The following is a 24,966-nucleotide window of genomic DNA, read 5'->3' on the forward strand; positions in this document are numbered from 1 at the left end:
TTAAAGAAACGGGAATGGGAAGTCAGCGATAATGCATTACAAATAAGGTTATTCAAGAAAGGAGACGAGGCGCTCCAATAAGTTGACTTATTTCAAAGAAAAGCCTGTGGTCCTATATTAAAAGATTGACTAACGAATGCACATTCATTTATTGAAGTTAAAGTACAATGCTTCATATATATGTTTCATGTTTTAGGATTCTCTGCTTTAACTGACTTTGGAATTAACTGAACACTCCATTGCATTGCATCAGTTCAGAGGCCCATCCTCATATATGCTAAAGAAAGCTGAGCCCAGAAAGAGAAGGTGGGAAACAGAATAGAGAGTGTTGGGGAAAAAACTGTAGTAACGCGCAAAACGCTTATGCTATAATGTTCATCGGAAAGTAGTACACAAAATAATATATGCAGTTCATTCATACCTAATTGTGCTGGACTGTTTCCAAAGCTAGCTTCAATGATTCCTCTCCTTCCTGTAGGCACCACCCCTCACAGTGTAAGTAACCTGGACTGGCCTCATGAATTGCTTTGACAAATAGAATGTGGCGGAGAAGAAGCCTTGTGGCTTCTACTCATGCAGTCTTGGAATACTGCCCTAAGACCGCCTTGGGGAAAAGCCAGGTCTGGCCTGGACAATAGAGGTCACATGGTTCAGAGACAAGTGCTCAGCTGATGTCCCTTCTACAAACAAGCCAGCGTGAGCGCCAACCACATGACATGTGTTTGAGGCCATCTTAGATCACCTTGTCCCAGACAAACCACCAGATGAATAAACCCAGGTGAAACCAGCGGAATTGCCCGGCCTCTCACGACCCAAATGTTGACCAATAGATTTGGATACTGTTTGAAGCCATCGCGCTTTGGGTGATGTTATAGTATAATAGGTGCCTGATAGAAGTCCATACAAAGCCATGCATTAAAAACAAAAAAGGAAGCAGGAAGCAGATAATACAATTGACAAAGAATTCTGCAGGAATGTGCTTTTAGGCAGCAAAGAGGCCTTTTGGATATTAAAAGTGAAATGTGTGACTCAGGAGCTAATGGCTTATCATTTATTTATTAAAAACTTGTATATTTCTCAACATTTTCCAAGCTAAACCTAGAAGGAAAATCTTTTTTAAAAAATACACTCACTCACACATACACACACACACACACACACACATTTACAACAGACGAAGAAAGTTCTAATTTGTCTTCACATCAAACACTGTTTACTACAATCAGTTAACAGAAATTACTGCAACATTGGCCAAGAGGACCTAAAACTAAGGATACATGATATTATGAGAAAACCTCATGTAACGTGACTGACAATGCTAGACACTATTTTTTTGGTGATAGGATTTACAAAAGTCAATATTATAATTTTACATTTATTACAGTCATATGAATACATTTTCAAACTATCAACTTACCATGGTTTTAGTGCAGTATCCTAGGGCAACTTCATAGTGAACCTGATATGTCTCTTGTAATATATTTGGGCCGTATGATTCCACCACAATGTACAGACCAACATTTTCTGGATAGACTATTTGAGTCCAGATGGACACGTTCTGTCCCTTGTCCAAAAAGAAAAAAACACTAAAAATATTATTAAGAAATGCCACGTAGGGGCATTTCTCTTTTGAATTGAAAGTTACACTTTTTGCTTCTAGTCTTAAAGGATATTCCTGTGGACGTATTGTGCCATTTTCAAAAACATGTATGAGATACATTAGCCCAGAGGAACTCATCGAGACTGCTGACTTCAGTGTACTATTTGTCCATGCGTGTAGTTTTACTGCGTCTTTAATATTGGCCTTGAAGTAGAACATTATGTTATTTTCCATTTTCACCACCACATTTCCATAATAATCTGGAAAAGGAGGAGAAAAGTTTGTGTTATTCTAAGTAACCGCGAATCCATGCACTTCTAACCAAAATAATTTCTTTTGTAGTAAGGAAGGATTTGTCTGTTTTGAGAAAGTTAGAGTGTGCAGGCAGAAAACTACAACTTTACGTGATGCTGAAGGACATCTCTCCCACTTCATAGTGGGGCCATGTTTCCCCTGGATAGATTTCTTCTTGCGTGTACAATATCACTTAGGTATATATGACATCATTTCCATTAAAAAGCTAGAATTAGTGCATTAAATAATAATAAGGATAGGCATGACAAGAATCATATTATTAGGAAGCATTGTATTATGGACAGCATTGTGTCCCCCCAAGTGAAAATATCTTTAAAGAGGTAATTAAGGTTAAACTAGGTCATAAGGGAGGGGCCCTAATCCAATATGACTGGTATTCTTATTTATAAGAGGAATAAGAGACATCAGATCTCTGTCTCTCTCTCTGCATGCACACAGAAAAAAAGGCCATATGAGGGCACAGTGAGAAGGTGGCCTATGTCTCTAAGCCAAGAAGACGATCCTCACCAGAAACCAACCTTGAGATCACCTTGATCTTGGGCTTTTGGACTCCAGAACTGTGATAACATAAAATTGTATTGTTTAAGCCACCTAGCCCATGATATTTTGTTACAGTAGCCCTAGCACACTAACAAAACTGGGATAAGAAACGGGGTGGGTGTTGGTTCCTCTCATGTTCACTCTATAAATAAAAGCCAACTTCTTCCCTTAACAGAGTTTTATGCCTAAGTCATAGAGGTTCATAGACAATAAGTCTCTTACATTCTTTGGTTTTATAGCCATATCTGTAAAATGAAGAGTGGAGCTAGTTGATTTCATAGCTTTCTTTCCATATACGACTTTCTCCGTGTACAGCTTCTAGGGGTATACTTTCCTTAACTAAAAAAACAAAAAAACCCAAAAAAACCCCAAAACCCGACAACAACAACAACAACACCCCAAAACAAACCCAAACCACCCAATGCTTTAAGGGGACTGACCAAAAGGAGGAAGGTCGATTCATAGAGTCAGGAAGGTTCAGAGTATATTATGTGTATGCATCTTACATTTGAAATTTGAATAAATAAGTGATATTTTCACAGACTGCTGTAGTTTATATGCTAATAAAACCCCTAAATCAGAAATGCCGATTTTTTTTTTTTTAGGATCAGAATACTTTAATAAGACATCACTGTCCACATAGATGTCCTTATAACGTTAAGCTTTCACACAGTCCTAGTGTTGTCAGTAGAAATTCAACAATATAATAGTGTTGGCAAAATTATTACATTGATCGGTAAGGTGAATATGAAGCTTGGAATATTCTTCTGAGTCTTTTAGTAAAACTGCAAGGGTACGCGTCCTTAGCGCTAAGGCAACACACAGGGCATCCAACACCAGTGCTGACAGGTCAGTAACACTGTGACGCTAAAGTGATTTGGTAACTTTTCTCATGGAACTTAGATCCTTTATAAATTTAATTTTGTTTTGTTGTGCTTTTGACAAAAAGTCCATCCAGGCGTACCAAATTCTTGGCCTGCTGTGCTGTGTGTGTGTGTGTGTGTGTGTGTGTGTGTGTGTGTGTTTCTAGAAACTTCACAAGGTGGAAGGAGGAGAGAAGGATGGATGCGGGTGGATGACCTAACAGAATATATCCGGATGTTGAGTGAGAAAAGTCGTTGCAGGATACACACAGTATGATGATATATAAGGTTTAAAATCTCACAAAACAAAAAACACATATTGCTTTAGGATCTTATATAGTGTCCAGGTCACTTGGTGACGTGGTCCTTGCCTTCTCCCACCAGCCTTGTTGCCACTTTTGGTCTCACCCTCTACCATCTAGTCATACACGATTAACTTCAGTTCCATGAACTTGCCATATTCTCTTGCACCTCTGGGTCTTTGCTACTTCAACTCTCATCCTGACCATTGATCTAATTTTTCTAGTGTGTACCTTCTCCCTGGTTTTGGTTTAGAGGGTTTTTCCCCTGTGTGGACTTTCCTTTTTCTTTTTTTTTTTAATGTTTTCTTATTTATTTTTGACACAGAGAGAGAGAGATCAATCATGAGTGGGGGAAGGGCAGAGAGAGAGAGCGAGATGGAGAATCCTAAGCAGGCTCCACAGGGTCAGCACAGAGCCTGATGGGGGCTCAGACTCATGAACCATGAGATCCTGACCTAGGCCAAATGCAAGAGCTGGACACTTAACCAACTGAACAACCCAGGCACCTCTGTGTAGACTTTTCTGATGTCATAAATCTGAATTAGGTGTCCCTTCTGTGTGCTATATGGCACTCTCTCTTCTGCTTATCTTGCTGCTCACTGAAACATTATTAAATGAATTTTGGATTAAATATTAAGTTAAGAAGAAAATTAGGAATGACTTTAAAACAATGAGATTAAAAACACTGTATATAAAAGTTTGGGGATGCAGATAAAGCCGTAGTGAGAAAAATTCATAGCCTTATGCTTATTTGTAGCTTTAAATGCTTAGAAAATAAGATTGAAAATAAATGAACTAATCATTTAACATAAGAAGCAGGCCACAGAGCACCAAAGTTACAAAAAAAAAAAAGTGAAGAATCAATAATGACAAAAGCAGAAATTGAGGAATTAAATAGAAAGCAGATTTGATAAATAAACTAAGAGTACTTTTCAAAAGAAAGAAAACAAAGCCAAAAAAAAAAAACCCTAAACACAATAAACAATATCTTGTGAGCCAAATTAATAAGGGGTGGGATACAGACAACATTATAAATGAGAAAGAGAATACTATTACAGACAATAAGCAATCTAAAAATAAAATGGAAAACCTTTGCCAATAAAGTAGCAAATCCAGATAAAATGAATGATTTCCTAAGGAAATACAAACTTCTAAAATTGACTAAAGAGATGGAATATTTGAAGAAACCAATTAGAGAAAATACAAATAATGAAGTGTACAACATTCCTGCTTGCGAAGACCTAATATTGCACACATATCATCATCTCTTCAATAAATTGCATGCCTGTTCTGGCTACACAGTGTTCTAGAAACTTGTGGGGGATACATTAGGGGAAAACCCAGAAAGTCCTCCCTCTTGTGTAACTTACATTCCTGCAGGAATACAGCAATAGGACATGAAAATAAGTGAATTATGTGGTGTGTTAGGAGATTAGGGCTACAGTAATCAAAACGACAGAGAGCTCATGCAGGTAGGAGTGGAACAGAATAGCCTAGAAAATGAACCTGGTTGACACGAGTAATAAATAGATAAGGAAGGTGGTATTTCAAATCTGGGGGGTAAGGGTTGGTTTCTAAAACAGTGATTTGAAGGCAACATCAGCTTTCAGTGAAAGACATAAAGACAAAAAATAGAACGAAATTCTTGACTTATACCAAACACAATTCTGGATGAATTAAAGATTGAAATATGCAAATTAGAAAAGTAAAAATGATAAAAGAAAATACTTAGTAATATTTTTGTAATTGGAAAGACCTTTCAAATTATGACATTACATCCAAAGTCACGAGTAAAAATATTAACAAATTTAACTACACAAAAACACAAATTCTAAATACCAAATCCCTCCAAAAAGGTACAAGAAATTACACACAAGAGACAATATTTGCAATACATGTCAAAGATAAATGGTGAATATACACTGTGAGTAATGACCATATCAGTATCAATAAGAAAATAGATAACCCCATGCAAAAATATCTCAAGAGTAAGAACTGACAATCCATAGAAGAATATGGCCAATAAACACATGAAACTAGATATAACTTCTAATTATAAAATGAGTCCTAAAATGAGAATTACCCATTTTTGTCTGTATTGTGGGTAAATATCAAATATGTCATATGAAAATACACATTTTCTAATACTTTTGGGGAAACAGACTGTGGCAACTTTTGCTGGAGAGCAACTGGAAAGATTTATTGATTTTTTGAATATTCAGAGCTTTGAATCACGAATTCTACATCTAATAACTTATATCAAAGAATACCCGTACAAGTGTAAAACATATACATATATAGAAGCACATTTCCTGCAGCATTATTTGTAGTAGCAAAAGAAATGAAGCCTGATATCTATCTTTGTAAATATCTGTTTATACTCCTATTGGTCTAAATAATAGTAAGTTAAACCATGAACACTGTGGCAGTGAAAGTGGCATAGTTTTTATGTGTATTAGATATTTTGAAAATACAGATTATGTTTTGAATTTTCTTTTTCAAACGTCTGAATAAATTCACAGGGACTTTTGAATAGTGGGTTATTTGAGGAATGAAAATGGTGAAGGTGGAAGGCTTTTGACTTCATATTTCATGTTTATGAATTGTTTAAGCTTTTTATTTCCGTGTTTTCCAAATGGCCTTCAGTACAACATTCAGACTTTAAGGTCCCTCTAAAATGTATCTCCAAGTGTTGGGATGAGCACTGGGTGTTGTATGTAGTGATGAATCACTGAATTCTACTCCTGAAACTAATATTACACTGTATGTTAACTAAAATTTAAATTAAAAAAAATTTTTTAAAGTTTATTTATTTTTGAGAGACAGAGAGAGAGAGAGAGAGAGAGACAGAGCATGAGCAGGGGAGGACAGAGAAAGAGGGAGTCCCAGAATCTGAAGCAGAGCTGTCAGCAAAGAGCCCAATGCGGGGCTTGAACTCACAAAAGGTGAGATCATGACCTGAGCTGAAGCCAGATGCTTAATCTACTGAGCCACCCAGGTGCCCCCTAACCAAAATTTAAAGGGGTCCATGTACCCCAGTGTTTGTAGCAGTATTATCAACAATAGCCAAACTATGGAGGGAGACCCAATGTCCATTAACTAGTGAATGGATAAAGAAGATGTGGTGTATATATACACAAAGGAATAATACACAGCCATCAAAAAGAGTGAAATCTTGCCATTTGCAATGACATGGATGGAGATAGGGTATACTACGCTAAGCAAAATAAGTCAAAGACAAGCACCATATGATTTCACTCATATGTGGAAGCTAAGAAACAAAACATGGACATGTTGAAAGGGGTAAAAAGAGGTAAAAAGTGATTCTTAACGATAGAGAACAAATAGGATTGATGGAGGGAGGTGGGTGAGGGATGGGCTAGATGGGTGATGGGCATTAAGGAGGGCACTTGTTATGATGAGCACTGGGTGTTGTATGTAGTGATGAATCACTGAATGCTATCCTGAAACCATTGTTGCACTGTATGTTAACCAATTAGAATTTCAATAAAAAGTAAAAAATAAACTTCAAAAAGAAAAAGTATTTCAAGAATAAGGCCCTGCTAAGTGGTTTCCAATGCTGCTGCCAGGTCATGGAAGATGGCTGAAAATTGGCCACTGGGTTAGCACAGTGGAGGTCATCGAGAACCTTAACAAGAGCAGTTTCCACGGAATATTTGATTAGAGTGCCTTCAAGAGAAAGGGAGGAAAGAGGAAAAAGTGAAAGTAGGCAATATTTTTTATAGTTTTGTTGTAAAAGGGAACATAAAAATCAAATGGTTGGGAGTTGAAGGGTGATAGAGGTCAAGAAAGACTGATTATGAATGACAGCGACACTTCCTTTAAATTCCATGTTTGGGGTTACCTCCTAACTAGGCTTTTTGAGGATAGCACTTCCTATTTCTCGGCATTGCCTATAATGTTTAGTATGCTACCTCAGGAATAACAAGATCAAGAATAACTACTATTAGCTGAAGGTTTACCATGCACCCAGTTTTATTTTAAGCATTTTACATACAATCTCTTATCCAGTTGACACAGCTGCCCTACATTCTAGATTAGAATACTGAAGCTTGGAAAGGTTCAATGACTTGCTCATGGATGTGAATACAGGTCCACTTAACTCTACAAAATGTGCCATAGCTTGAATTGTGTCCCCTCAGAAAAGATATGTTGATGTTCTAATTCCCAGTACTCCTTCAGAATGTGACCTTATTTGGAAATAGGGTCATTACAGAGGCAATCAGTTAAGATGAGGTGCTCCCGGAGCAGGGTGGGCCCTGACGTCCTTACAACAAGTTGGCGTGTGAGGACACAGGGAGAATGCGACATCGTGATGAAGGCAGAGGTTGGGATGATGCAGCTGCAAGTCAAGGGATGGCCAGGTTTACCAGAAGGCCACCAAAGGCTGGGAAGAAGCAATGAAAGATCCCCCTTGGGGTTTCAGAGGGATTCTGAATTCATGGCATTCAGAGGGAATTCATGGCTTTGCTGACACCCTGAATGTGGACTTCTAGCCTCCAAAATTGAGACAATAAATTCCTGTTGTTTGAAGCCACCCAGCTAGTGGTAGCCCTAAGGAGTCCTAGGAAATGAATACAACACCATATCACTTCCAACACTAAAATGCATATGTATGTGCTGATTGACCGAAATGAATCTAACGGGAAAAAAAAAAACCCAGAACTGGAGTTGGCCATTTTGCTATGTGAGATCATAACTGACCTTAGTGGAGCTTAAAACATATCCATTTTTAGGCGGTAAAAAGTACACCTTTCTCTACCCATATACCCATATATTAGTGCATTTATAATTGTTACATCTTCGTAAGGAAGGTATCTACTAGAAAACCTAGAATAAATTTTTGCAGACTGAGAATGGCTCACCGATGAAAATAATATGAATGGTGCTGTTCTGTGACAACCTTGATAAGTTTCCAAACTCTGTAGGTGTTTGGATGACTCCAGTCTCGGTGAAATTGTGATAGCAATAGTAGACCCTATGTTTGTCCCATAGTAGTAATTCTGGAAGTGCTGAATATAGAAAATGTGCATTTACAAAAGTGTCACTAGGGACATCTAATGCAAAGTCTTGGTTCATCCACTGCTCTGTATCTTCATTATATATTACCACATAAATCTTTTTGTTGACTGTGCATGCAGAGCAGTAACTTAATAACAAGGCAATCTCCAAAGGGTGTCCTGGATACTCAACATTGTGTATAGTTAGTGTATCGGTTGGTGATATATCTAGAAGGCTTTTCAGTTTTTCAGTAGTCATTATTTTCATAAATCTAAGAAGAGGATATCCAAGATAAAGTTCACTTTTGGTCCAGACTGCGAAGATACTTCTTATTTTACTCTGTAACAAAATGGAAAATAACTTAAAGATCTTTTGTTTTAGGGATGGTCCTTACAATTCCTGTCTTCTAATTTGCTATATTTAAAAATAAAATGTAGTAACTATTAAGGTTTGACTCTTAGTGTACTTCTGAATAATACTCCAGGCATTGAAATACATTACATGGAAATATGTCATATTATATATATTCATAAATATAAGTTATTTCAGGAATTTTATTCTTTATCTATAGACATAATTAATTTTAATTCCCTTTTAAATCCCCAGAGAATATCAGCCTTCTCTTTTCTTATGTATTTATCCACTCTGGCCAGGAGTGCCTTTTTGATGTTCACTACGGTCAAGATATAAAGACACTTCAAACATGAAGTTATTTTTGGAATTATAGCTTCCTTGGATATGAGATCAAGAGAAGAGAGAACTTACAACTTTGGATCAATACTACCCTTTTATGAACACAGGCTGTTAGAGAGACTGCTGTGTCTGAAATTCAGTGGGCCTAATTTCATTTAGCAAGCCATGATCCCTATTCTCCCCTGTCTCTTCTTCCCAATTGTTTCTAATTCTTAGAGATTTTTACTTAATATGTAACTTCTATTTTCATGACTGTCAAAAGGAGTCTCTTGGGCACATAGTGATAAAATGTCGACACTACCCAAGCAATCTACACATTCATTGCAACCCCTATCAAAATAACACCAGCATTCTTCACAGAGCTAGAACAAACAATCCTAAAACTTGTATGGAACCAGAAAAAACTCTGAATAGCCAAAGCAATCTTGAAAAAGAAAAGCAAAGCTGGAGGCATCACAATTCAAGACTACAAACAGTGTTACAAAGCTGTCATCATCAAGACAGTATGGTACTGGCACAAGAACAGACACAATGGAACAGAATTAGAGAACCCAGAAATGGACCCACAAACGTATGGCCAACTAATCTTTGACAAAGCAGGAAAGAATATCCAATGGAAAAAAGACAGTCTCTTCAGCAAGTGGTGCTGGGAAAACTGGACAGCGACATGCAGAAGAATGAACCTGGACCACTTTCTTACACCATACACTCAAATCCATAAACTCAAAATGGATGAAAGACCTAAACATAAGACAGGAAGCCATCAAAAGCCTCGAGGAGAAAACAAGCAACAACCCCTTTGACCTCAGCTGCAGCAACGTCTTACTTGACATTTCTCCAGAGGTAAGGAAAACAAAAGCAAAAATGAACTATAGGGACCTCATCAAGATATAAAGTTTCTGCACAGTGAAGGAAACAATCAGCAAAACTGAAAGGCAACCAAAGGAATGGGAAAAGAAATTTGTAAATGACATATCAGATAAAGCGTTAGTATTCAAAATCTATAAAGAACTTATCAAACTCAACACCCAAAAAACAAACAATCCAGTGAAGAAATGGGCAAAAGACACGAATAGACGCTTCTCCAAAGAAGACATCCAGATGGCTGACAGACACATGAAAAAATCCTCAACATCATCCATCATTGGGGAAATACAAATCAAAACCACAATGAGATACCACCTCACACCTGCCAGAATGGCTAACATTAACAACACAGGCAACAACAGATGTTGGCAAGGATGCAGAGAAAGAGGACAACTTTTGCACTGCTGGTAGGAATGCAAACTAGTGCAGCCACTCTGGAAAACAGTATGGAGGTTCCTCAAAAACTTAAAAATAGAACTACCCTATGACCCAGCAATTGCACTACTCGGTATTTATCCAAAGGATACATGTATGCTGATTTGAAGGGACACATGCACCCTTCAATGTTTATAGCAGCACTATCAACAATAGCCAAAGTATGGAAAGAACCCAAATGTCCATTGATGGATGAATGGATAAGGAAGACGTGGTATATATATATATATATATATATATATATATATATATATATATATATATATATATATAATGGAGTATTACTTGGCAATCAAAAAGAATGAAATCTTGCCATTTGCAACACGTAGATGGAACTGGAGGGTATTGTGCTAAGTGAAATAAGTCAGTAAGAGAAAGACAAATCTATGATTTCACTCATATGTGGAATTTAAGATCCAAAACAGATTAACAGAAGGGAAGGGAAGCAAAATTAATATAAAAACAAAGAGGGAGACAAACCATAAGAGACTCTTAAATACAGAGAAAAAACTGAGGGTTGCTGACAGGGTTTGGGTGGGAGGAAGGGCTAAAGAGGTGAGGGACATTAAGGAGGGCACTTGTTGGGATGAGGACTGGGTTGTTACATGTAAGTGATGAATCACTAAATTTTATTCCTGAAATTATTATTACACTATATGCTAATTAATTTGTATTTAAACTTAAAAACATTTTTTTAAATAAAAAAAATAAAAACTTAAAAAAAAAGTCTAGAGCTTGTGTTGCTTAAATGAGTGTCAGATGATCTTCCAAGAGTAAGTATATTAGAAACAAAGTGATGAGCCTCTCATAGAAAAGACCCAAGGTTATGCTCATTCTTGGCAGAGGGATGGGAAGAGGAATCCATCATAAATATGACATATGGGAATTCCAAGGAGCCTCAGCCATGGAATGAGTTTTTACCCACCCACAAACTTTCCCATAGATCTTCACCTAGTGCATAGGTGTAGTAAGCCAAAGGTTTTGGGACAAGGCCAGGGAGCTGAGAGATCCCCTTGAGGCATTCAGGGACTCTCCCAAAAATAAAGCAGTAATCCTCTGAAGACAGGGAGGGGGCACGCTGCAAGGCAGCAAAGTTGAGAGAAATCCATCTGTACTCTGGATTCTCAGCTACCATAGGCTGGGAGTGGGATACGGGGGTTGAGAGACTCTCCCTCTGAGACATGCTTGGCCTTTACAAAGTGTAAGGCAGCCTCCCTGCCACAACTGGGGACAGGGAAGCATGAGAGAGAGAGAGAGAGAGAGAGAGAGAGAGAGAGAGAGAGAGAGAGAAAGAGAGAGAGAGGTCTCTCAATGCCTGAAAATCCCAGGGCAGATGAGGAAAGAGAATTCCTTAGCGATCAAAAAGCTGGCAGCTAGACTATAAAGCAGAGACAGCTGTCCTCGAGTTTGGAGAGGTGGTGGGCCAGTTGTAAAGTATGAAGAGATCCCTGGAATCTTGTCAGTGCTAAGAGCCCAAGTATGGCTAAAGAGGTAATAACGGATAAAAATGCTGAAGGACCTACTGGAAAAGATGGGCAGCGCGAGTACAGAGATGGGGAATTTCAGCTGAGATATGTAAATGATAAAAAAGAACAAAGTGAAAATGTTAGAAATAAAAAAAAATATGACATCAGGAATAAAAAAATTATTAGACGCATTCAAGAGTAAAGTGGGAAAAGTTGAGGGGCTGTGAGCTTGAAGACAGGTGAATATACAAACTGAAATACAAAGAAAGAAGTAAACACAAAATGAACAGACTGAGGTCTGTGGGACAATATTAAATGGTGTCATATATGCATTTCTAAACCCCTAGAAGGAGAGGAAAAACAGAATGGTGCAGAAGAAATATTTGAAGAGATAATGTCCAAGAACATCCCCAAATTAATGACTGAAATAATCCCAGAAACCCAAGAGACTCAGTTGAACCACAAACAGGATACATACAAAGGAAATCATACCTAACTACTAATGAATAATACATAATAAAAATGCTGAAGACCAAAGATAACGTGCAAATTCTAAAAGCAGCGACACATAAAAAGACACATGGTATATGTGAGAACAATGGCATGAATGATGGCTGACTTCTTCCCCAAAATGATAGAGGCCATAAGATAATGGAACAATGTCATCATAAATTGCTTTAAAAACAACAAAACCCAGCTGTCATCCTATAATTCTGTATTCAGTGAAAAATGCCCTTCAAAAATGAAGGCCAAAAAATAAAGACACCTTTATACAGACAAATGCTGAGAGAACTTGTTGTATAGGAAAATTCAAAAGATATTCCTCAGGAAGAAGGGAAATGGATTCAGGAGGAACTCTGGATATGCAGAAAGAAATGAAGCATGCCTGGGAGAATATATCTATAAAGACTTATTTTGACATCAGTTTATATCTATATATCTATATATCTTTATGACAATTGACTATTAATTCATTTATTTACTTTCTTTTTTTTTTTGAGAGAGAGAGAGAGAGCACACAAAGTAGGGTAGGGGCAGAGAGAGAGGGAGAGAGAGAATCCCTGTGCTGTCAGCACAGAGCCCAAGGTGGGGCTCAAACTCACAAACCATGAGATCATGACCTCAGCCGAAGTCAGTCAGCCGCTTAACTGACTGAGCCACCCAGACCCCCTGACAATTGACCTTATTAAAGGAAAAATATTAACAATATATTTTGAAATTTATAGCATATTTAGAAGTAAAATATGAGATAAGAATATAAAGGGTGGGAGGGATATAAATGGAACCATACAGTCATAAGTTTCTTACACTGTTGTTAAGTATATACTACTTGAAATTAGACTCTGATAAATTAAAGATGATTATTATGGGGCACCTGGGTGGCTCAGTCTGTTGTGCATCAGATTCTTGGTTTTAGCTCAGGTCATAATCCCGTAGTTCATGACACTGAGCACTGCATTGGGCTCTGCACTGACAGCAGGAAGCCTGCTTGGGATTCTCTCTCTTTCCCCCTCTCTCTGCCCCTTCCCACTCATGCATGTGCACTTGCATACACTATCTCTTAAAATAAATAAATAGCCTTAACAAAAAGATTGTTGTACAGCCAAGTGCAATCACTAAAAAGAAGATCTTGAATAAAAAAAAATGAACACAGTTGAAAACAGAGATACTGAAAAAAACATGATTCTTTCAGAGGACAAGAAGAGAGAAACAAAGGAACAAAGAACATGTGGGATTACTAGAAAAGAAATACCAAGATGGTAGACTTAACTCCAACCATAGCAGTAGTTATGTTAAATCTAGGTGGACTGAATACTATAATTTTTAAAATATTTTTTAATGTTTATTTATTTTTGAGAGAGAGAGAGAGACAGAGAGAGAGAGAGAGAGAGAGAGAGAGAGCGCAAACAGGGGAGGGGCAGAGAGAAAGGGAGATACAGAATCTGAAGCAGGCTCCAGGCTTTGAGTGGTCAGAATAGAGCCTTACATGGAGCTCAAACTCGTGAACTCGTGAACTCATGAGATCATGACCTGAGCCAAAGTCAGACGCTTAACCAACTGAGCCACCCAGGTGCCCATGAATACTATAATTTTAAAGCATATATTGTCACATTGGAGAAGAAGCAAGATTGCAGTTTATAAGAAGTATGAAGTCACAGACAGATTGATCGTAAAAGGATAAAAATAATTCACCATATAAGCATGAAACATAAGAAAGCTAGTGCATACCCTCTAGAAGAGTTTAGATAATAAAAGATTGGACACACCCAATGTTGGTGAGATGTGGAACGAAATGAAAAAAAAACTGCCATAAATATTTTATGTTTTAATTACTATAGCCTTGTAATAAATTTTGATGTATGATAGAAGAAATACTTTGCTACCCAACCATTCCAACTTTCAGCTCTTTACTCTTTGATATGTATTTTAGAATCAGTGTACTGAGCTCCACAAAGTAACATTGGGAGTTTGACTGGAACAGCATCAAATTGATAGATAAATCCGGGAAGAATTGAAAAGCTTAAAATATTCTGTATTCTAATCCATGAACATGATATAGCTATGTATTCGGATCTTTATTAATATTTTTGATAATATTTTATTTTCGTCTCAACCAAGATCTTGTACATTTTTAATGGCATTTGTTCTTGGAAATCTGGAAATTTTTTTGGTTCTCTTTTGAATTTCCATATGACTTTTAGAATCAGCTTCTCAATTTCTATTAGAAGCCTACTGGAATTTTAACCGATGTGTGTTGAATTTCTCAAGCATTGACACCTTAACAGAGTCTTCTCACCCATGAACAGATCTCTCCACTTAAGTCTTTTATTTCACCAGTAATATTTTGTAATGTGTGTGTGTGTGTGTGTGTGTGTGTGTGTGTGTGTGTGTGTGTTATATGTGTAGTGTGTGTGGTGGTATGTGTGCGTGGTACCATTTTTTTAAGCTTTTAAATTCCAGTGAGTAACACACAGTGTAATATTAGTTTCAGGTGTACAATATAGTGATTCAACACTTCCGTATATCACCCAGTGCTCATCACTCCTTAATCCCCATCACCTATTTCCATCACCCCTCCACCCACCTCTCTTCTGGACCATAAGTTTGTTCTCTATAGTTAAGAGTCTGTTTCTTGGTCTGCCTCTCCTTCTCTTCCCTTTGCTTGTTCGTTTTGTTTCTTAAATTCCACATGAGTGAAATCATACGGTTATTTGTGTTTTGTAGTCTTTAAGTGTGTATACACTTGCACATCTTTTGTCAGAATCATCCCTAAGCACTTAATATTTTATAATGTACTATAAATAGTATTTCTTAAAGTTTCGATTTATTATTGTTCATTTTTATGCTTGTATATTTCCTATGCAAAATTAAATTGTATATTTCATATGGAAATAAAATTGAGTTTTTATATTGATCTTGTAAACTGCAATCTTAGTAAACATATTTATTAGCCCTGATGGGTTTCTTGTATATTATGTAACCTTTTCTACATCTAATGATGCTGTTTGGTAATAAAGACAGTTTCATTCTTCCTTTCCAATGTACGTGCCTTTGTTTCTTGACTCATTGCACCTACTAGAATGGCCAGCACAATGTTGAATAGAAGTAATAGGAGCACACATTCTTGCCTTGTTCCTTATTTTAAGCAAGGAAGGCAAGAAAAAAAAAAAAGAAAGAAAGAATATATAGTGTTAATAGAAAATAGATAACAAAATGGTAGACTTAAAACCCAACCACAGCAATAACTGCATTAAATCTAAGTGGGCTAGTCTTTTACCATCATATGCAATGTTAGCCATACATTTTATATGAATGTCCTGTGTTAAGTTGAAGAAATTCCTTCTTATTCCTATTTTGCTGATTGTTAAAATCAATTGTGTATATTGGATGTTGTCAAGTGCTTTTCTGTGTCTATTGAAATGATCATATGGTTTTTCTTTTGTTGTTTTCTAATATGGTAAATCGTGTTGATTGATTTTCTAATGTAAACCACTCTTTCATTCCTGAACTAAAACCCTACCTGTGCATGACATATTTTCCTTTCTATATATTGTTGGATCTAGTTTGCTAAAATTTTGCCTAGAAGTTTAAAATTTTGTTTATGAGAGATATTACTATGTAGTTTTATATTTTTCTAATATGTTATTCTTGGTTGTAGTATCAGACAAGCTGCTCCATGGAATCAATTGAAAAGTATTACTCCCTCTTCAATTTTCTGAAGTTTAGAACTGGCATCATTTATTTTTAAAATATATAGCAGGACACTGATGAAATCCTCCTGGCCTGGAGGTTTCTTTGTGGGAAGGTTTTTAAATAACAAATTCAATTTCCTTGATTGATGTAAGAGTATTCATGTCAGCTGTTTCTTCTTTAGTTTTTTTTTTTTTAATGTTTATTCTTAAAAGAGAGAGAGAGACAGAGCATGAATGGGGGAGGGGCAGAGATAGAGAGGGAGACACAGAATCTGAAGCTGGCTCCAGGCTCTGAGCTGACAGCACAGAGCCCAACGTGGGGCTCAAACTCACGAACTGTGAGATCATGACCTGAGCCAAAGTTGGACGCTTACCCAACTGAGCCACCCAGGCACCCCTGTCATCTGTTTCTTCTTAAGGAGGCTTTGGTAGTTTGTGTCTTTCAAGTGACTTGTCCATTTTATGGTTTTGAATGTGTTTTAGATTCTTTTTAACTTTGTATTTACAGTTGTTTGTAACATTGTTTTACTGTCTTTTTAGCAGCAGCAGACTTTGCACCGATTCCACTTCTTTCAGTCTCAATATTGGCAATTTGTGTCTTCTCTTTTTTGTTTTATCCTCAGTCAGTCTCGCTAAAGAGCTGCCAATTTTATGGATCTTCTCAATGAATCAGCCTTTTGGTTTTGTTGATTTTCTCTGTAGGTTTTCTGTTTTTATTTTGTTTTGTTTTTCTTAATGCCATTAATTTACCCAATGATTTTTTTTTATTTCCTTTCTTCTGTTTACTTTTGGTTGAAATCATTTCTGGTTTCTTAAAGTGGAAGCAGAGATCATGGATTTGAGATATTTCTTCTTTTGTAATATAGAGGATTAATATTATAAATTTCCCTCTAAGTATCTCTTCAGTAGCATCCCACCAATTTTGACATATTCTGTTTCCATTTTCTTTCAGTTCAAAACAGTTTGTTTCTTTCAGTTTAAAAAGTGTTTATTTATTTTGAGAGAGAGAAAGCGTGAGCGGTGGAGGGGCATAGGGGGGGGGGAGAGAGAATCCCAAGCAGGCTTCACACTGTCAGTGCAGAGCCCAACACAGGGCCCTAACTCATGAACCCTGAGATCATGACCTGTGCTGAAATCAAGAGTCTGATGCTTAGCCAACTGAGTCACCCAGGTGCCCATAGTTCAAAACAATTTCTAATTAGTTTTTAAAATTTGTCCTTTCTTTAAAATATATTACAAAGCTGTAGTAATCAAGACAGTATGGTATAAGCCCCAAAATAGACATAGATCAATGGAACAGAATAGAAAACCCAGAAATGAACCCACAGCTATATGGACTATTAATCTTTGACAAAGCAGGAAAGAATATCCAATGCAAAAAAAACCCCAGTCTCTTCATCAAATGGTGTTGAGAAAACTGGACAGTGACATGCAGAAGAATGAACCTGGACCACTTTCTTATACCGCACACAAAAATAAATTTAAAATGAGGACCTAAATGTGAAACAGGAAACCATTAGAATCCTAGAGGAGAACACGGGCAGTAACCTCTTTCACATTGGTATAGCAACTTCTTACTAGATAGGTCTCTTAAGGCAAGAGAAACAAAAGCAAAAATAAACTATTGGGACTTTATCAAAATAAAAACCTCTGCAGAGCCAAGGAAACAATAAGTAAAACTAAAAGACAACCTATGGAATGGGAGAGGATATTTGCAAATGACATATCTGATAAAGTGTTAGTATCCAAAATATCTAAAGAACTTATCAAACTCAACATCCAAAAAACAAATAATCCAGTGAAGAAATGGGCAAAAGACATGAATAGACACTTCTCCAAAAAGACATCCAGATGGCCAAACTCCACATGAAAAAATGCTCAACATCAGTTAGTATCAGGGAAATACAAATCAAAACCACAATGAGATACCACCTCACACCTGTCAGAATGGCTAACATTAACAACTCAGGCAACAACAGATGTTGGCGAGGCTGCAGAGAAAGAGGCTCTCTTTTGCATTGTTGGTGGGAATGCAAGCTGGTGCAGCCACTGTGGAAAACAGTATGGAGGTTCCTCAAAAAATTAAAAATAGAACTACTGTATGCCCCAGCAATTGCACTACTAGGTATCTATCCAAGGGATACAGGTGTGCTGTTTTGAAGGGGCATACGCACCCCAATGTTTATAGCAGCGCTACCAACAGTAGCCAAAGTATGGGAAGAGCCCAAATGTCCATCGATGGATGAATGGATAAAGAAGACGTGGTGTATATATACAATGGAGTATTACTTGGCAATCAAAAAGAATGAAATCTTGCCATTTGCAACTACGTGGATAGAACTAGAGGGTATTATGCTAAATGAATTAGTCAGAGAAAGACAAATATCATGTGACTTCACTCATGTTAAGACTTTAAGATCCAAAACACATGAACAGAAGAGAAAGGAAGCAAAAGTAATATAAAAACAGGGAGGGGGACAAAACAGACTCTTAAATATGGAGAACAAACAGAGGTTGCTGGAGAGGGTGTGGGAGGGGGGATGGGCTAAATGGGTAAGGGGCATTAAGGAATCTACTTCTGAAATCATGGTTGCACTATATGCTAACTGAGTGTAAATTAAAAAATAAAAATTTAAAAAATAAAAAAAAATGGGCAGAAGACATGAATAGACATTTTTTCAAAGAAAACATGCCAATGGCCAACAGACACATGAAAAGATGCTCAACATCACTCATCATCAGGGAAATGCAAATCAAAACTACAAGGAGACATCACCTCACACCTGTCAGAATGTCTAAAATATTTTATTCACTATATTGTCAAAAAGAAAAGTTAATCCAATTTTGAGAGCACATGATATCTTTGGGTAAAATAGTTTTTTGGGCCTTTTGCCCACATCGAGGTAAAACAAAACTCTCATAATATAATTAAATGACTCTGCATAATAACAACCAAGATTTATTTCATTCTTTGTTGTTGGAAATGCATCTCTAAACAGAGGCTTCTGAAAATTTAGGTTAGGAAGATGGTTTTACTTACCACCAAAAATAAAATAGCTCTGCAAAATCTGCATAGTATAGTCTCTTTTATATCATGGAATTAAGTGATATGGTGAATTTGTCTAAATGTGTAAGTCTAATATACATATATATATATAATCTTTTACTAACCTTTAATAAATGTCTGGCCCAACACCATTTTCTTGAGGTAATGCCAATAATTCCACCATCAGGAAGATTTTCATTTCTTCCCAGTCTTTTGAACGCAGTGAAAGTTTTGATGTAAAGAATACCATTTATTAGAAAAAATATTCCATCCCATGATATGTTCACATCAGACACGTTGTGTCTCTCATCGTCAGTCAAAATGTTTGGAGGCACTCTGATTCTGGTCCAAGTACGGAATGAATCATTGGTTTGAAAGGTCTCCATATCAGCTACCACCACAACCGATGAAAGAACACAAGTAGCCCAGGCTAATATTAACTGGCTACCTTGCGGTGAAGTGATTGGTAAAGAGTCAGGAATCTCGGGCATTGTCAACAAAGGGAAGGTCAGCAGGAAAAGAACATCTGCAATAAAGCAGTCTTGAAAAGCCACTTGATTTCCTTTAATTTCCTTTAGCACATCATCTGTTGTCATTGGCACTGAAATATGCCAGGTCCTAAGAAGAAGAAGAATATGAAAACTAAAAATATAAAAATTAAATATAAAAAATTGTGTATATAAAATATTAGAATTAAGTGTAGAAATTATAAACATAGAATGTATAAAAATGTAATGGCCTCTCTTCTCATCCATTTTGTACACTACTGACATTTATCATCTTTAAAAAAAATTTATTTTTATCAACATAAATCTGGGTGAAACAAATTAAATAGCACTAAAAGGCTACCCCTGCCCCATTTCTCCACATTCTTCACTCTTGTTCCCAAAGGAAAACAATCTGGACTCTTACAGCTCTCTCATTTGCAGTGTGTCTCCAAATTCTCAAATATTCTTATGCTTCTGTCTTAATATATAATTTTTACACATTATCTATTGGCTTCTTATATGACGGATGAAGATGTATTGCTCATAAAATTTAACTACCCATACGTCTCTTCTCCAACATCACAGTGTTTAGCTAAACTTACAGGGTTTACATTGTTTTACTATGTAAATATTGTTTACTAATGAGCCAGTTATCGTACTATAATTACATCTTCACATATACACATATATATTCATAATCCTTCTCCTAGAGTTAATAATTATTTGATTTTGAAAATCTGTTGTTTCCTAAGTGTGCCAGGAGGTGAAATGGTGCTCCCTGATATTTTCCATGTGGTAAAGACAGGTCATCTAGTACTTGTTCATTTCATAACTCTCTGGGCTGAAGGCACCATGTTCTCAGTCCAGAGCTTTGATCTTTCTGGTTTGGCTAAAGCACATCCTTCAGTACCTCTCTGTGAAAGTATAAAATTGAACATAAAAAATATATATGAATGTGAAATATGAACGTACATTCATGTATATGTGAATAGAAAATATATGATCATAAAATTTTGAGACCCCCGAATATCTGAAAATATTTTACACACCTACTGGATAAATTAGGCAGAGACTTCAGAGCTCTGAGGGCATCTTCTCCCTTCTTTTTGTATTAAAGTTTACTAATGAAAAGCCAGATGATACGCTGATTCTTGCTATTATTTAAATGGGTTGCCTTTCTTTGAGATTTTAGGATCTCCCCCTTTTTTTCTTGGTATTCTATTATTCAACAGGGCTGGGTCTATCTTTTGAGTGGACATACAGAGGAATTTGTGAAAACAGGCATTCTACCATGAATCTCAGAAGTCGTGAAAAATTCCAAGGAGAGTTTCTTAGCAGGACAATCGAGGAGATGTCGGGTTGTAGATGTTCAGTGAACATCTCTTGAGTTTTCTATTTCCTCAGTGAATACATACCTGGGTGATGGCATTCTGCCCACTCGGACTGTGGTCCTGGCAGGTCAAGGCAGCCCATGTTGGGGCATTTGTAGGGTTATCACCAAATCACCATGCTGCCATGACACTCAATGCAATTACTGTTTTTGGCAAGCCACACTACTGACTTGGTAACATCAGTTTCAAGTACGATTTCTAAAATCATCATGGGGTGCCTGGGTGGCTCATTGGTTAAGCATCTGACTCTTGATTTCAGCTCAGGTCATGATCTCATGGTTTGTGAGTTCAAGCCCCACCTCAGGCTCTGCACTAACAGTGCACAGCCTGCCTGGGATTCTCTCTCTCTCCCTCTCTCTTTGCCCCTTCCCCACTTTCTCTCTCTCTCTCTCTCTCAAAATAAATAAATAAACATAAAAAATCATCAGTACCATTTTGTTACATTGTCATATATATATACACACACACATATGTATATATATATAAATATAAATATATTATTCTATATATAATAATAATTTCATATATGTATAGCCCCATTATAACTAAGCACCGGTGACTATTTTGTTTGAATGGATAACTTCCTATCTACAAGGCCTAGAAAGGAGCCAGCACTCAAGGCCTAGCTAAGACATACTGAGCATTTCAATTTTCTTTTTCCTTATTTTTTTTACTGCATTTCTTTCTTTCTTTCTTTCTTTCTTTCTTTCTTTCTTTCTTTCTTTCTTTCTTTCTTTCTATATAATTTATTGTCAAGTTAGCTAACTTACAGTACATACAGTGTGCTCTTGGTTTGGGGGGTAGATTGCCATGATTCATTGCTTACATACAACACCCAGTGCTCATCCCAACAAGTGCCCTCCTCAATGCCCATCACCCATTTCCCAGCCCCCCGTCCCCCTATCAACCCTCAGTTTATTTTCCTCAAGAGTCTCTTATAGTTTGCCTCCCTTTCTGTTTGAAACTATTTTTTCCCCTTCCCTTCCCCCCGTGGTCTTCTGTTAAATTTCTCAAATTCCACATATGAGTGAAAACATATGATATCTGTCTTTTTTATGACTGACTTATTTCACTTAGCATAATACCCTCCAGTTCCATCCATGCTGTTACAAATGGCAGGATTTCATTCCTTCTGATTGCCAAGTAGGTATTCCATTGTATATATAAACCACATCTTCAATTTTCCACGTCTATCATTTTGTTTTCAAATGTTTGATTTTTTAATGGTGATCATACACGTTTCAAAGTTCTTTTCTTACTTCTTTCCCATTTTATAACATCTTAATTTCTTTTATGTGTATAATATCTTCTCTTTCTCTGAAGATTTTATACTTTTTTGTGATCTTTTCTTTGGCTCCCTCTATGTGTTGTTTCCTCTGAGTTCTACTGTTCTTTTTATTGATTCAGGTGTCTGACATTCATATTGGAACCTATAATTCTCTGTTAGTCTTTGGTTGTCTAATATTTAAGAGAGAAGTTGTAACAAGTTGTGTGTGGGTCAGCTCTGAGGGACACTTCTTGCTCACCATGTGCTCCATCGTGCTTTTTCCTTTCTGACTCCAATTTAAGTTATTTTAAGTAGGTCTGATCAGTTAACACAAAGAAAACTCCTCTTCTATCTTGCCAGGATATATGCTAGGTTTCCATATTCAGGGAGCAGAGCAGGAGGAAAGAACTGAAGGCACACTGGGGGGTCCCCATCACTTTAGAATTCCCTCTGTGAGCTCTTAATTAATACAATTTCATGCTCTACTAAGTCAGTTGCCACTTCTCTCTCGGCTTTCTACTTTCTTGCCTCCCTTCCCATTGCTTCTCCTTGTAGGCTTGCAACTATCTTACTGAGATTATGGGGGAGAGTGGAGATAAACAATTGTATTTAATCTGCCATGTTGTAATTTATCTCCTTTAAACTGAATTTCATTAAGTGCTGTTCTGCTTAGAAACATCAATGGCCCCTTAATTATATCCAGGAAAAAATTCAAGCCATTCCAAATGATTTTCAGGGAATCTCCATATTTTTTCCTATTCAATTTCCCTTGCCATATTATATTTCAAGTGTGTTCTTTCTGTTTGCCTGTCAGAACTATTGGTGCTCTTAATGTCCCGTGGGAGTTCCTCTTCCATTCTCCTGTCTTTATGTTCTACTGTTTTTTAAGTCCTGCTCAAAACTATCTCTTCTATTTTGCTTTCTTGTTTTACTACAAAATGTATCTTTTATAAGGATAACCTTTTCTAAACCCTGATTCTAAACCATCATGTAGATGGTATTTTATGGCATCCAAGGCAATATTAAAAAAAAAAAAAAAAAATATATATATATATATATATATATATATATATATATATATATATATAAACAAGGAGGGGGACAAAACAGAAGAGACTCATATATATGGAGAACAAACTGAGGGTTACTAGAGGGGTTGTAGGAGGGGGGATGGGCTAAATGGGTAAGGGGCATTAAGGAATCTACTCCTGAAATCATTGTTTCACTACATGCTAACTAATTTGGATGTAAAGTAAAAAAAAAAATGAACCTCTAATATTATATATACACATATTTTCTTTGTGTTTCTTTAAAAATGCCACATATTTAGGGGACACCTGGGTGGCTCAGTCAGTTGAGCATCTGACTTCGGCTCAGGTCATGATCTCACAGTTCATGGGTTTGAGCCCCGTGTCAGACTCTGTGCTGTCAGCTCAGAGCCTGGAGCCTGCTTCGGATTCTGTGTCTCCCTCTCTCTCTCTCTGTCCCTCCCCCACTCATCTTCTGTCTCATTCTGTCTCTCGAAAATAAATAAACATTAAAAAAATTTTAAAAACCACACATTTAATAATTTTATTATGAATGTATCATATATACAAAAAGAGTATATGATACACACACACATTTAAAGAATAATACTGAGATTAACATCTGTGTATTAATCACCTAGATCAAGAATCAGAACGCTACCCATACCTTAGAAATGCTCCATGTCTCTCCTTCCTCCACTCCTACACATAAACACTCGCCTGATTTTGTGTTTGCGCTTGTGTTCACATTCCTGTGCTTTGTAAAAATTAGTTTTGAATACATAGACTCTCAGAGGTTTTCCAGGGAAGATGGCAGTGTAGGAGGCCGCTGGGCTCACCACGTCTGGCTGACCACTTAGATTCCACCCACATCTCCCTAAATAACCCAGAAAACTGCCGGAAGACTAGCAGAGCGGACTCTCTGGAGCAAGCGTAGACAAGAGGTCCATGGAAGAGGGCAGGAAGGGTGGAGAGGAGGTGCCCACACTACATGGACTGGCGGGAGGGAGCTGGGGTGGTGGAGGGGCAGCCAGCCCACCCTGCAAGACAGAGCCCCCAAATCCATCTTGCAAAAGCGGAGGGGTCGGGTGGAGTGTGTTCTGACAGCCAGTGGGACTTAACATCTGGAATGTTATAAGTCAACAGCTCTGCTCCGAGAGCAGGAGGGCTAGAGAACAACGAAAGGGAGAGTTGTTGAGCCCCAGAAGACAGAGCTCAGCTTCGCAGGGACAAAGGCGCTGGCCAGCGCCATCTCCCTCACCCATCCGCCAGCCAAAATCCCAAAGGGAACTAGTTCCCGTCAGGGAACTTGGCTTGCACCATGCAAACACCCAATGCTGTGCTTCTGTGGATCCATCTCTCTGACAGGTCTGCCTCCCCCCCACCCCCCGCCGCCGCCACCACCCCCTGCGCAGGGCCCCTCCCAAAGCGGGTCACCAAAGGAAAAGCG

General features: G+C 37.3%; 1 protein-coding gene across 5 annotated transcripts in view; it reads right to left on the minus strand.

Moving 5' to 3' along the window:
- Positions 1 to 24,966, minus strand: part of CATSPERE (catsper channel auxiliary subunit epsilon) — a 195,511-nt gene that overhangs the window by 53,287 nt on the left and 117,258 nt on the right. For all 5 annotated transcript variants that reach the window (XM_045049408.1, XM_045049409.1, XM_045049411.1 and 2 more), the window contains 3 exons: positions 19,468 to 19,960; positions 8,507 to 8,981; positions 1,418 to 1,860 (listed from right to left, as the gene is read on the minus strand). In XM_045049408.1, the coding sequence (XP_044905343.1) occupies positions 1,418 to 1,860; positions 8,507 to 8,981; positions 19,468 to 19,960 (1,411 nt within the window). The remainder of the gene's footprint in view (positions 1 to 1,417; positions 1,861 to 8,506; positions 8,982 to 19,467; positions 19,961 to 24,966) is intronic.

Source organism: Felis catus, chromosome F1, assembly GCF_018350175.1.
Source record: "Felis catus isolate Fca126 chromosome F1, F.catus_Fca126_mat1.0, whole genome shotgun sequence".
NCBI lineage: Eukaryota > Metazoa > Chordata > Mammalia > Carnivora > Felidae > Felis > Felis catus.